We start from the raw sequence: 14,097 nt of genomic DNA, 5'->3' as shown, positions 1-14,097 counted from the left end.
GTAGCAACATACATAAGTGCTAACCATAAAGTCTTCCGAGGTGCCTATTAGGACGACGCTCTTGCTGACTGTCCTGGATATTCGATAAACTGGAGGTCTAACTGGGGCGAGCGACCTGTCCTATGTCGATTCTTTCAAGGTACGGTGTACGTAAGAGAGGGACAGAAAGGCGGCCGTTGATATATTGATCAGCGCCGACTGCGGCTACTGATGAACCGCCTGTTGTTGTCAGTTTCTCGCGTGCGTTTGCCCTACCAAGCTACCACCTAGTAAGCGGAATCTCTGTATACAAGACCTCATTTAGTGCAAGCTCATGCTGACTGCCCTCTCTCGCGGAGGTTCTCTTGTATGGACTTCGAGGAGCTGTCGGAGTGAAGGCCATCGTGACGAAGGCCAGCACCTGACCATACCAAGATATCTAGCCCGCAGGAATACGCTGTATTTATTCGGGTGGTACAGGCGTGTTCCCAGAAGGGCATATGGTAGCTGCCTGGCTACCTCTAGACCCTCGTCTATGGTCCGCAAGGCGGGTGGTAAGTGAGGTTTTCGAAGACTTTGTCGTCCTTATTCCTCCCTGATTATACAGGTACTACAGCGCTACCCGCTTTATCCTTTCACATAACGGCATCCTCCTGCCTTGCTAAAGGCTTCGGCAGCATGAGCCTTGGCAGCTGCCGTGTGCCTAGATGTGTGTATATATGCTGCCGATTACTTCTGCCCTGTAGTTCTGTACGGTCATGAAGGGGGAGACTGTATCCCACCTACCCCAAAACCCCTTTCAAAGGGATATTCATAACGACAACTTCATCACCAATTCAGAAGTCTAAATTATTTTAAAAACACCAGAAACTCAGTCAAGCCTGGTATCCGCAGCGCATTACGTTGATCAACTAAGCTAAACATCCGAACAGCCTCACCAGAGCTGACGTAAATGCCAAATCCCTGGTGTACACGGCATGTATACATACATACATTGTCACCGCCGCGGGATGCCATTCTCCAGGAGAAACATAGTTCCCATTTAGATCTCCCTGAGAGAGGAGATGAACCTCAGCCGGCGGATTTCATTCATAACAGAACGATGGCAGGGAGGTCACTCGCTCGGCGTCAGTGAGCATGATGACTCGGTCTGGGATCAAGAGCAGTTACCTGGATCGGAATAAAATAGTAGTTACAGGTGGAAATCCGAACGGAGGTGCTGTGCTGGTCGCCCTGATATACACCGCGGACTGTAAACAACGCTCTGCTGCGGAAGGCGGTGCAAGCGTTCAACAAGATGAAGGGCGGACATGCAACTCAAGATGGCCAAGGCACAGAGCAGGGAGAGAGACGCTCGCAAGTTGCAACGCGCTAAGACCACTAAATCGAGACACGCATTACTAGTAGTTACAGTAGTAATCTCAAGGCCAAGTTGACCGGCGCACCACGACCTATCAGTCAGCAACACGTCGACTCTAAACTTCGTCTCCTTACAGAGGTGAACCATAAGCCTCAACTAGTGTCGGTGTATTCCGTACATGAGGGAGTCTCGTATAACTAGGTAACTACGCAGCCACTTCAGCCACTTGCCCGATGCTAAAACTCTCGTCAGCGTTTCTCACTGTCGAATTCACACACAGACGCACACACACACATGCCCGGGCAGTAGCATCCAGGGAGATACTGTGATGAATGGATCGAAGGTGAGAGGTCCATCCAGGCCCCCTACATTCGGAACGAAGCTTATTAGCACGATACATCATACCTGAGCGATCCCATATCACGAGCCCACACGGGCATACCTACAGTTACAAGTGGCAAGAAGACCCTGATCGGCACGAGCAGCTAACCCATCCCATCCATCCTAACTACTGGTACCTACCCAGTTAATCCACACACACTACCTAACACTAACTAACGTAAACGACAAGACGCGGCCCGAACCCAACCCAGAAGCGAGCGAGCGAGGCGGAGCAGGTGCTTTTTTCCCTCCCTTCCTTCCTTCCTCCTCCCCATAGCACCCTCGCCCGCACCCCCCTCGTGCCCGGTTTGTGGTTAATACATAAGATGAAAAGAAGTGAACCGCGGCGGGTAAGCGGCCGATCATCACCCTTCCTATTCCCTTTGTAATAACTGTGTACTAGCTGTAGTTACCGTGCTCGATACGGATAGGCATGCCGGGGGGCTGGGGGGGAGGGGAGAGATCAAAGTGTCGATCCAACAACCCAGAACGATTCTGTATTAGCGAAAGGATTTGCCCCGGGGAAAGGCTCCGTTGGCCGGAGGACATTCCGTCGCCTGCATGAGAAGCTTTTAACCGCCTGTGGGAAGGCGCGGGCGCTGGCGCGGCGGGGGGAGGCGCTTCGTAGTGTAGGTATGTATGTAGCATGGGTCCTGGGCGATGATCAGAGGAACCCCGGGGAGCTCACCAAGCAAGTTCGGAGATAGGCTACGTTGGATAGTTAATAAGGGAGGTTGGGCCTTCTGACATAAGGTAGGATGTGCTGTATGATACAGTACCTCACTGTGCGATCCGACCTCGGACTGGTGAGATTGCCAGTGGTGTAACTATCTCAGAGGAGGGTGACAACAGAAGAGGAAAAAGGGAGAGATATCACATGCAACGGAAGAGCTGAAGTGATGCGAATACGGTATCAGTGAAACAATGGCAGTTTTGTGGGGGGTTCAAGTGGCACACCTTTCTGGCCCCCTTGGCAAGGACGATCTTCGCTGCCGGTGGTGACTCTCGCGAGGCATCATCACGCCATCACATCACCACCACAGCAGCAAATCCCACTGCCCAACCTCCTCCTGTGTTTGCCCTCGACCCCCACAACAAACCCAGAAGCGCGTACGTACCTTAGGGATCTGTACCTAGCTAGGAGGAGTAAAGCGCATGCATTGGCCCCCCAAATCCTAAGTTCCTACACAGTCTATCACCTGGTGGCACTCGATAACTTCGAAAAGCAGCTTAGCTGCCCAGGAGATGCGCGGCGTTAAAGTTGTGCAACCACTTCACGTGCCATGAGGAAACAAAACGAACAGCCAAAACAACGCCACGCGACCACTCGCTTGGGAACCCCCGGTGGCGCCCGGCACTTGCTTCAGTTTACACTAGGTATCATTAATCAACGTTAACTAGCGATTTCACAGATCGCCGGGAAACTTTCCACCACCGGCGCGCAAAAGTGAACGCAAAGCCGAAGTGTGTTCCCAGGGGCTCGGGAAACCGGATCATGGGGAGAATGGCAGTCTGGACTCGAACTTCTTCGGTAACCTTTTTTTCTCCCCCTAGCACTCCTCCCAAGAAGTCCCGAAGGGGTCCATAGTGAAATCGGGGAAGCCATCCGGATTCCGGACCAGGTCCCTGGGTTTTTGGTAAGTGGGTAAGGGGTAACGAAAACGACGAAAGCAGGGGTTGGAGGCAGTTTGATGATGAGTTTTGATGGGGGAATCTCGGCGAGCAAGGAGCGGTGTGATGTGCGCGCGGTTGAGATTCCGGAGCGGAGCCGAACCCGAATGCCGGGGCGCGCCCGCCGTTGAGACAGGCCAGGGAGCCGGGGGGGTTGGTGTTGTTCACCTTCCGGCTCCGTCTTGACACGGCCAGGGTCGGCTGGATTCCGATTGTGAAAATCTCATGGGTGGCTTTGCTGCTCGTTATCAGATTTAAAATCTGACGGATCTGGGGTCTGCCGTGAGGAACAGGTTCGTCCCCTGCGGGCCGTTGATGTGAAGTCGGGAGCAGCCGTGCTGACCCGTGGATAACCAGATGAGCAGAGCTCAACCGCCGGAACGCCGTTGGCGGAAGGAAAAAAAAAAGACGCAAAGGGAGACGTCATCTCAGCAAAAAGTCAACCTGCTGGATTACTGTGGTAGAGACGCTGGTGAAAGGGAGGGTGGTAGTCAATTTTCTTGGGCCCTGGCTTGCCCGATTCTGCAAGCAATCGCTGCGCGTTATCCCCAAAAGGATCTTATCTGCTGTTTATTATGAGCCATCCCCAATCCTTTTGCGATCAGCAAGGGGAACATGGGGTTCCAGACCGAGATACGTAGCGTTGAGGGCCGCTATGATCGGGTGTTTTCACTTGACATCCTTGCCGACCCTTCTTCGACGGAGAAAGATTTTTGACTCCTTTATTAGCCGGTCAGAGTCGGCTCGCGGACTGCATCACTGCATGAGAGTAAGATGGGGTCAATGGTAAAGCGAAGGATCCCGTCGACCGGTCTATGCAAGCACAGACAATTCGCCGTATTGCGTGATGGCGTTCGCTAGCGGGATCTGCTTCCAGCGTCCTACAGCAAGCTAAACACATCTTGGGTTAAGTCTCCTAGTTCAAACCGAACATGCCACCGCCGCCGACCTGCTAGGAAGAGTAGTAAAAACTTATTCATTGCGATTGCGATGTCAATGTCTTATTGGCACGCGAGAATTGCAGTCCGGAACTAGGTGCTGCTTCGTCCCGAGGAAAGAAATCCGTAACCCTACCACTGCTCACGGGCAAGAGAGAGATCGGCTTCTGGTTTCGTCCAATATAGCCTTCAGATGGCAGCGTAAGAAAGTCCGCCCAACACAGCTTGTCTCAGGCCATGAGTGGATGTGGTTTGCCCTTGCTTGCCGAGATACCTCAAATGGACGGCAGGTTGCTGCCGGCCGCAATGCTGATGCCCAGGAGTCCGGGACTGCAACGATCCGAACTCTGCTAGGAGAAAATGACCACTGCAGGAGGGATATCAGTTTGTCTTTCTGTAACCGGCATTCCGGTTGAAGCAGTCCAACGGGACGGTGCAATAATAAAGGATACTTCCAGGTTGGAAACGAGCGAGCTGATTCTGGCAGAAACCATGAGACAACCAGATGGCCGGCAAAAGTCGACATCAAACTCGGAGACGCAGCGAATGTCGAGCCATGCAGGGTCTAAAATCGAGGTCTCAACAGGGTTTGTCTTTGGCAAAGATTCGCAATCCTCTAATCCTCCAACAAACATCATCAACAGCATTGTGCGCTTCGCAGTCAGTGTATCGACATCAACGGGCGTTTTATGGTGGGGGAGCCGGGCCGGGGCCGGCTATGGTGGAGGTACCCAGGGGCTCGCTCGGAGATCCTACCCCACCAAGACGCACCAAGTGGGGTTGACTTGCCGCTAACGCTCGATGGGAACCCGAATTCCCCACTCGGTGGCCCGGCTCGAGCCCGGCAGACGCGCAGAGTTCCCAAAGACTGTTTGTTGATGATGTTGAGACTTTTGAGAGAGAGGAGGTGGGTTGCAGGAGCAAAAAATCTGCCGTGCTGCAGAAGCTGGAGATGATGATGATGACAGGAGAAACGGCCAGTATGCTTGCGTAGCAAGAGGCCTGTTTTTTCCATTCCCGCTGTTTAGAAATCTTTGCAAAGATAAGGTAATGCTGCCCGAAGATTATATCATTGTAATGACCTGGACCTATGAATGGTTCATCGAGGTCGCCCTTGAGTTCTCGTTTGAACCCCAGGGCAACAGTAGAGCTGTTGAAGCGACACGATCTCTCGATAGTAACTCCAAGCGATGAACAAAATCCCTCACAAGAAACTACCGATAACTACCTCACTAGCACCGGTTCATGCCTGCTCTTCCCTGCCAGCCCTGCAAGTGCCTCGACGACCAGCCATCGACCCAAGGCCAATTCCTCACACTGTTTACGGCGGAGCTGTTGTCCCACGTAACGATTCGCCGTCAAAACCACACCATACCTGAAGCTACTGCAACGTGAGCGCATCCGGGTGGAACTCACCTGGCCGCTCGGGGACCCAGGCCCGCTGGGCGAGCATGGGCTCTCTTTTTGGGCGACCAGGGCATTGTGCGTCAATCATGGGCCGGACCTCACAGCGACATCCAAGGCGGGGAGAAGCGGGATCTGGATTTCATTTGTGTTCTTTTTTTTTTTCCTTTTCGGTCCTTGTGGAAGCACATCTAGGTACCTTTCGACAGCCTCTTTGAACTATCAAGATTCCTGGTTTCCTGAAATAGCTGAGCTAGCAGATGTCCGGGAAGATAAAAACTCTGCCAATCTCTGTGTGGGACACCAACATATGTAGGCTCTCCACATTGATCGCTCGCCTCCAGGTTGCATGGCGCGCACTCCTTGGTCGTAAGGTCTTCACAAACATCCTCCTGATTATCCGTAGGCATCGCATCTGAGGACGGCTCGGAAACCCCCCTTGAGACGTAGATGCAATGCACCATACGGGCCTCCTCATCCAGGTTGGATAGGCATCCGCAGCCGTCCTAGTCCTCTGAGATGGAAGCAAAAGGCGTCTCCTGACAGAGGAAGCTCTTCTCTTTCTCTAGAGACAGAACAGGAACAGGAGAAAGAAAAATTGAAATGAAGTGCACCCCTCTCCATACATCGAACATAGGATGGATATTTACGCCCCAATGATCCCTCTTTTGGTCCATGCGCCATTCGCCGTATGGGAGAATCGGTATCGGTATCGGTATCGGTATCTTTCTGGTCCAAGAAAAGAAAAGAAAATGGTGGGATATGAGTTAAAAAATTCGGAAGAGACCGGAGTGGCGAAAGGCGTAATAAGGTGTAAAAAGATTGCCACTGTGCATTTTGGTTCGAGATGGTTGTGCGATCATCGCCCGACAGACGGCCCGGATTCTCTTCTCCGGGCAAATTGTCGCCACGAGCCGCAAGAGAGGATGGGCCGTGAACAGAGCGGGACGGGCGAGAGAGGTTGGCTCCTTGTTCATAGTATGGTGCACCCTCTGCGGCTGCCGCGCTCGCGTCGATACCGGCTCTTCTCCGATTGAACGCTGGAATCCGTCCTCCTCGACTCATACTTGCCACTGCCAGTGGGCGAGATTGGTTGAGCAGCGGCTTGTCGTTGTCTCCTCAGGATCCTCACGACGTCATAGAAGGCCTTGTCGACGTTGATGTAATTCTTTGCCGAAGCCTCGACGAACTCGCAGCCTAGTTCGCGCGCTAAGGCGTGTCCTTCCTGCGTGGAAACCTCCCGCTCGGCAATGCGATCGCTTTTGTTGCCCACGAGCATAATGGGTACTGGTGCCGACGGATTGGCAGCCGAGATCGGCGACCCTGGGTATGAGGGTGACGAGGCTGTCGATTCTTTTACCCTCTGGATCTGGTGATGAAATCTCTTGATGCGTGTGAAGGATGACCGGGACGAAATGCTATAGACTAGGATGAAGCCCTCGCCGTCCCGGATCCATTGGTCTCGTAGAGCCGTGTACTCTTCTTGCCCTGCCGTGTCGAGAACCTCGAGCATGCACGCCTGGTTGTCTATGACGGCCTGCTTCCGATACGAGTCCTCAATGGTCGGGTCGTACTGTTGGCCGCAGGTTAGCGAGCTGCCTATGCAGAGACACCGTCGTAGCGGGGAGCCGAATATCCAAAACGGCCGCAACGGGGACCGAGAGGGGACGGAAGCGGGAAACACAAGGGATGAGAACGTACTGTCTCAACGAAATGCTGCAAGCAGAGCTGGATTGTGAGGGCCGTCTTCCCTACGCCACCGTCTCCAAGCACCACCAGTTTGTATAGAACCATTTTGCCCGCCATCTTGGCCAGTGTTTTTCGCCGTGGATGTTTCGCGTCGGGGGAGAGGAATCGATGATGTTGTGTTGTGGTTATCGGACGGGGGCAAGGAATGAGGAGGTGCCACCAAGCTTGGGCTTAGGGGGGGAGCTTGGATCAGCCGGGAGGGGCCTGATGTGCGGCACTAAAAAAAATAAGGGTGACGCTTCCGAGCACGGGGCGGAAGGCGCGCTTTGCTCTCGTTGGACTCTCAGGAAGAGGACAAAATGGGATACCGAACGCGGTTTGGGGGCGATTCGAGGCGGCGGCGGTATCTTGGTGTCCAACGAAACCTCGCTGCAAAGTGGTTGCTGCAAATGGAGGAAGGAGGGACAGCAATACCAGCCAGGATTAGGTGGTTAACGATGGCGGTGGACAAGCGACTTTTTGACGATGGAGAATGGTGGAGGCGACCCGGGGTTGCTGGCCAGTGTGAGGATAGCTTTTGGCCTTCCTGTGAGCCAGGGAGGTCTTGCGCGTATGTTAAGCACCTTAGCCTGGACCCGGAGAATGAATCGGATGGGTGAAGCGCGGGCAGTCACTGCAGGCAAAGCCGAGGACGCACGGGCAGCCGATTGATTCGGGAGCTTGGGACTTGGGACCAGGAGAGGGGTTGCAGCAAGCTCAGATTCTGGGGCTGGTTTTAAAAGGGGGTTCATCCCCCAGCATGAGTATCTCAATGCCCCGCCAACGCTCAGTTGCAACCCGAGGCGTATGTATCGGGGAATTCTTATGAAAGTCTTACTGGAAAAAAAGAAAACTCAGCAGCCTGCAATTCGAGCCGTGCATCTCAGGCGGACTCGTCAAGAATCGAGAAAGCATAGAAGTATCGCTGCCCGTCGGGAGGCCGGGGGTCCAACAGCCCCCGCGGTTTGCAGCTTCATCAAAAGGATGGAGCTCCTGTGGGCTATCCAAGGATCCTTGCCTGCAGGACTTGCAGGACTCTGCGCGTTTGTGGTGTATCCGTAAAGCGGGACTTGCCACAAGGCGAGCGGTCCGAAGACTCTCTCGAGAAGTCCAGCCACCAGCCAGCCAATCTACACGCGTAGCTTGCCTCGCGGTTGCTGTTTCCCGCTGGTTTCCCGTCCAGGTGCAGTTATCACCAACCAAACAACTTGGAACTTTCAAGGTCGAGTCATGTTCACTGGATCCAACTTTCCTTTTTGTGCTTCCTGCGGCACGAAATGCAAAATCCGATCCGCTCGCGTGTGACCTGAGGATAGGTACTATCCCTCGACGAGGTGGGAATAACTATGGGTTCGATAGCCCCACAATCTGGGCTGCTCAACTCCCATGAAAAGCCCAGATGCACCAGACACACCAGATGCGCCCCAGGATTCTGGGGGGTTTGAGCACGGGACCAGTCGGGCACTTGCGCGGACGATCTATGTCCTGTACGTACGTAGTGCGGTTGTCTGGCACTTCTGGCGCCTCCGGCTTGCCGGGATACCGCGTTGGTGATCCGACGAGGCGAGCGGGTTATAAGCACTGAGCGCTCTCGACATACCTCCCGTACTCACCCAGTTTGACGGAAGTTGTGGATAAAACAGTCGTGCGATTGGAAGCTTGACCGGCGGATCCAGGTGCCGATGCCGATCCAGACCTTCCCGTCCAGACCTCGACCGGTATACGTACACGGTGTAGCCCGGGGCCTCTACCAACAACGGAGGCAAACCGCGGGGCACGAAGCAAACACAGAACTGACTTGACTCCGGGAAGCTGGGGCTGTAACTATATCGAATTGTTGGTGGACGTATTTACATTGTACATGCCAGTCTAACCTTACCTTATTTTTATGCAGGCAGCACGAACGCCTCTCTCGATGAATCAGCTTTTACACACCCACCCCGGCTTTTCGACCAATCTTGATCCGGAGTTGAAGCCGTCATCTCGGCGTATGTCCGGTGCATGCACACGTCAGTGATCGCAGCTTGCCGACCGTATGTCGCCCCAAGGTACCGGATACCGGAGGTAGGGCTTATTGGAGGAGCATTGCGGGCTTCGTCCCTCGAGTTCCCAATACAACCCGGGTACCAACGCCGGGCTAACCATTGGAGGCTCCTAGTTAAGCCGCCAAACCACGTTGGGAGTCTTGGGACCGGGCTCTTGTTGCACAAGCATGTCGCGCAGTACAACAAGATGCTGTGCTTGTATCCGTACTCCGTACAGATTGGACAACTGACAATGCCATAGGTAGACTCGTCCAGGCGCGTTTGCTCGGCGCAACGGGCGGGCGGCCTTGTCCCCCGCACTGCTGATCGGCCCGCCCACAAAGGCAACTAAGGCACGAGACTCCTATCCCCGCGAAGATATTCGAACAATCAGCAGGGAAAAGCCCGCACCAAGGGTGCTTCATGTGTCGTTCGTCCTCGTGCTCTGTTAGGCCCCTTGGCCTTATGACCTCGAAGTGGTGTTTTGGCTCCGTGCCCTCTCCTTGAGTCTCATGCTCTAAAAAGTGGTGCAACTGTCATGACCATCTAGGATTGCCGGTCTTGGGTTTGGCTGCCCCAGCTGCTTCGAGCATGCTCTGACTCAGGCTAGGACGCACCTAGGTCCTGACGACTCTCAAGCAAACCGCTAGCGCAGTCTTTCGTATTCGTCTCATCCGGGGGCACCAAAGGTGGGCGGATGGTATTCACCGTAAAGCGACTGGCCCTGGTGTAGAGGGGCAGTCTATCGCGCCGGAGCTCGGCCTCGAGATATCACCAGGACATGTCTTAAACCTCTTTCGGCGACGAGGTCTCGAGTCTCAGTGTCACCTACAATGACAGATTCGAGAGTCAAAGGAACAGCATGTGGCACCAGCAGTCAAGTACCCTGGGTTTATAACGTCGGTTACTTGTCTCAAGAGCGTGGGATATCCCAAGTGGTCGTTGATAGCCCACCACCATTGAGGTCAACTGATACTCACCCCATACCAACCAATGAGACAGGTATATGTTACCCGAGCGTGCATCACGAGCATTGCCGTCGATGCGGGAAAGGTTTGACACCAACCTGCGTTGACGCCATCCCGATCTTTCAGCCATGCCAATTCCGGGATTAATTTCCTAGCTTGACGTCGTTGCTTGGAAGTTGGCAAGTTGTCTAAGTACCTTAGCAACAATGACATTCCCAGGCCAGGGCAGAAGGACCAGGGGCCTACCCCAAACACCTAGCCGTCTTGCCCTTTCCACGAGGCTTCCTTTCCCCCGTAGGCCACCCCGATATCGACACACCACCCACTGCCTCGCTGGACATACAACGTGTCGGGTTATACCTCTCCGCATCCCTGCCTCCTCTCCGTCTTCCCTCGACCCGCCCAATATCAATATCCATCATCTCACAAGCCCAACCTCCCGTCCCCCGCGGCATCCAGAAGAATCCCCTAGTTATGTGTGCGCAGCCACACACGATGGATGTGCCACCTGACACGCGGGCTCCAGGTTCCAGCAGACAGTTTCAACGCGCCACGCTACCATAGGTGCAAGTACACACCTGTGTATGTAGGTAGGTCTGCATTACCTAGTAGACTGCGACCTATCCGGGCAGACAGCAAGAGCAAACCTAGGAAATTCCACTGATAGTATCCACTGTGTAAGGCATCGTTTTCTCTCCAACAATGGTGTATGTAGGTAGGTAGGTAGGTATGTATGGGATCCTGACAGTGTGTGCCCTCCATGTCTACCTGTACCAAATGCATTGAATGCCCGGAGGTTGGGATCATCTACCTTCCATCTAGTTCCTCCCTTCTCCCCCACAACCCTGTTTGGTTTACTCCAAATGTTTCGAGGCCGGCAAACCTCGAGTGCAAAAAGCAAGAGTGCGGGACTTGGAGGGGAAAGGTGACGTATAAAAACAGGCGTATAACAACAGGCAAGATGTGGGAAAACAGGGACAACAAACAGAGATAGGAAACACACGAGACAAGAGAGGAGGAACAAAATACATCACATACAAAAAGCAATAACAGTAAGAAGCAATTGGCGTCCCGTACAGGGAATCGAATGCTACGCTACACCGGTCATGGCTCAGGAAAGGTTAACTGCTGACAATCTACTGAGCAGTGCAGGCAAAAAGAGAGACACGTCAAAAAGAGCTCTGGGGTTGTACGGAGTAAAGTACACTGCTCGATTTCGGGGAGGTAAGTTCTCCGGACCGTCTGATGTGTGCTCGGCTCTATGCTAAAACGCCGGTGTACGTATGTGGAGAGATCTAGTAGTACCTACTATCAGTACTACCTACCTAGGTAGATGAGATGGTTCAAACCGCCACAACGCCCCTGGCTTTCCATTTATCTAGAAGAAACCTGAACAGCAACATCGTGCTAGGGATATAAGCTACCTGAAGTGAGCAAGCGACCATGTAGAGGTATCTTGCGCCTTCACGGGATGCATCTGAATTCCTATTCCACCTTCCTCGAAGGCCACAGCGTACAGTTTGCTGCTGGAACATCCAATAGGTCCAAGCCAGGGGGGAATACCAACAGGTACCTCACCGGACCGGGTCACCAAACCAACAGCACATCACAGAACCAGCCTGTCGGTACGCAGTTGGTCCCGGATCGCTTCCCGCCATCCCCACGACCCCTCCCTTCTTTCCCTTGCTGCGAGGGAAACTCACCCTTCATCCCTTCCCCACCGCCATCATGATGTGATGCGATATCAAAAAGAGAAAGAAAGAAGAAGGAAGGAGAAGGCCACACCATCTCCGGCTCGTTCAACTATAGCCGAGAAACCATCAAAGCCCTTCGTTAACCTCCGACATCATCCAGCACAACAGTTCGGCTGGCGGACCTCCTCTATCTACTCGTGCCGTTGACCCGACTTATTTCACGGGAGGGGGGCCGGACAGACAGGGGGAAGAAAGGTTTCGTCGTACTGCAGCATCAACATCATCACATTCAATGGACCAAGGAGAGGCACACACATATTTCCCCCTTCGACTACTACTATGAAGAACCACTAGCCTACGGTAGGTATCCCCTCATCAAAACAGTACCTACCTTACCTAGATCATTAATCCCAATACGCCCAAAACAGCGGGCTTCGCTCAGAACCCACCCATCCATCCATCCATCCCTCCTCACCTCTCCTTAACTGTGTGTGCTGACAGCATGCAAACTACGGCCAAGGGTCGGGTCATCGCCGAGTGGCATCAAGCCGCGCATGTGGCACGCAGGATGGCCCGCAAACCGCACACACAGCCGCCTCAAAATGTAGTAGGATTCACTTGTCGCTGGGCTGTATGTGTGCCGCGTGGCTGGCTCCTGTCGGGTTCCGCAGTCTCAAGATCACAGTTCCATTCTTGGACGGATTGTTCAAGGGATATATGGTAGTGCTGACAGTGATATCGATTTATCATCCTAACGGGGTAGGTAGTTGTTTCGTCGCGAGTTTTTAACGAGGACCGAGAATGAGCATGGAGGACTACCTTGGCCAAGTGCAAGCCGCGTGTCCAAGGTGAGGTTCATGGCAAGTATATTGATACTTATATCGGATATCTGATAGTATCTCTCGCCGCTGCCCCTGTTCGTGATACCAACATCACACCCGACGCTCCGTGTCAAGGGAATAAAAAAAGCCCGGTACATCAGTAGCGGTGGTAGTATCTCATCCATAAGTCCGGCTTCGATCCACTGATCGATTCAAATCCCCTATCCGAATCCCGCGGTCCGAAAAGAACGCCAGTTCTTGTAAAACACCCCCTTTTCAAGGCTTTCTTGCACATGAAGTTCCGAACGAAGTACAAAAAGAAAAGGAAAATGAACACAATCGGAGCGAACTATCCCAAATGGATCCCCTGAAGATAGTCTCCCGATCTAACCAAGCATAGAAACAAGAAGCATAGTTGTATGAACATCGCATCGCAAAGAGCGTCCACATGGTTCTAGAGAGATCCATTGGCAAAGGGGTATATGGTGGGAAAAGATATCAAGAGCGTCCATCATGACGTAGCGTGTTCATCGCCAAACGGGCTCCTTTCCCTCCCTTTTGGGGGCAGCGTCGAATCTCGTTGCGAAGCCCTCCTCGTCGCTTCCTCAATCACTGCGCTAAGACTCGTGGTGCTGTGTGAGGCGGACTTCGGAGGATCTGAGAATGGGCCCTCGTCTACGGCAGGCGAGTCCGCGATGATGGTCGCGGCTGCCGAGTCCCGAACAGTAGTGCCGGACACGGTAGGCGATGTGGCCGAGTCGGAATCTGCTCCCGGTCGTAGATGTTTGTTGGAGTTGACCTTCCTCACGCTCCCCACACGGACAACCATCGCTCGAGCTGGAGTGGCTGTGGCGGTGCTGGCGTTGTTTAGGAATGTCGAGCCCACGCTAAAGGTGCTGTTTGCTGGGCTGGGGGGACGAGGAGCAAGGTTGTACTTCTCGTAATCGACAGCGGGGACGGGCGGCGTCGCACTGCCGTTGGAGGTGTTTGAATGGCTCGAGTGGGCTGACCTCACGCTAACCATGGCCGGCTTCGCCCGTAAACCGGTCTGTGCAGGGGCAATGACAACAGCGCTCTTGCCATAGATGGTAGACGCCACGCTGGACCGCGGCGCATACGAGGTCCTAGC

The 14,097-nt window shown here is 53.7% G+C and overlaps 1 protein-coding gene across 1 annotated transcript; it reads right to left on the bottom strand.

The window, feature by feature from the left end:
* Positions 1-6,451: 6,451 nt before the first annotated feature.
* On the bottom strand, positions 6,452-7,726 carry B0T15DRAFT_129729 (ras family-domain-containing protein). Its single transcript, XM_062861738.1, has 2 exons — positions 7,435-7,726; positions 6,452-7,306 (listed from the first exon to the last, which is right to left on the bottom strand). The coding sequence occupies exons 1-2, from the start codon at positions 7,537-7,539 to the stop codon at positions 6,707-6,709; spliced, it is 705 nt and encodes a 234-aa protein (XP_062724882.1). The 5' UTR covers positions 7,540-7,726; the 3' UTR covers positions 6,452-6,706.
* Between the last annotated feature and the right edge of the window lie 6,371 nt (positions 7,727-14,097).

The sequence above is a fragment of the Chaetomium strumarium genome, assembly GCF_033439665.1.
Source record: "Chaetomium strumarium strain CBS 333.67 chromosome Unknown B0T15scaffold_2, whole genome shotgun sequence".
Lineage (NCBI taxonomy): Eukaryota > Fungi > Ascomycota > Sordariomycetes > Sordariales > Chaetomiaceae > Chaetomium > Chaetomium strumarium.
Note: the sequence above shows the minus strand (reverse complement) of the source record. Positions and strands in the feature narration are given on the sequence as shown.

Excerpts from the sequence above, each read along its gene's own strand:
- B0T15DRAFT_129729 (XM_062861738.1), bottom strand. The coding sequence starts at position 7,539 with ATGGCGGGCAAAATGGTTCTATACAAACTGGTGGTGCTTGGAGACGGT. Across the intron at positions 7,307-7,434 it reads TGCAGCATTTCGTTGAGACA|TACGACCCGACCATTGAGGA; the intron begins GTACGTTCTCAT and ends TGCGGCCAACAG.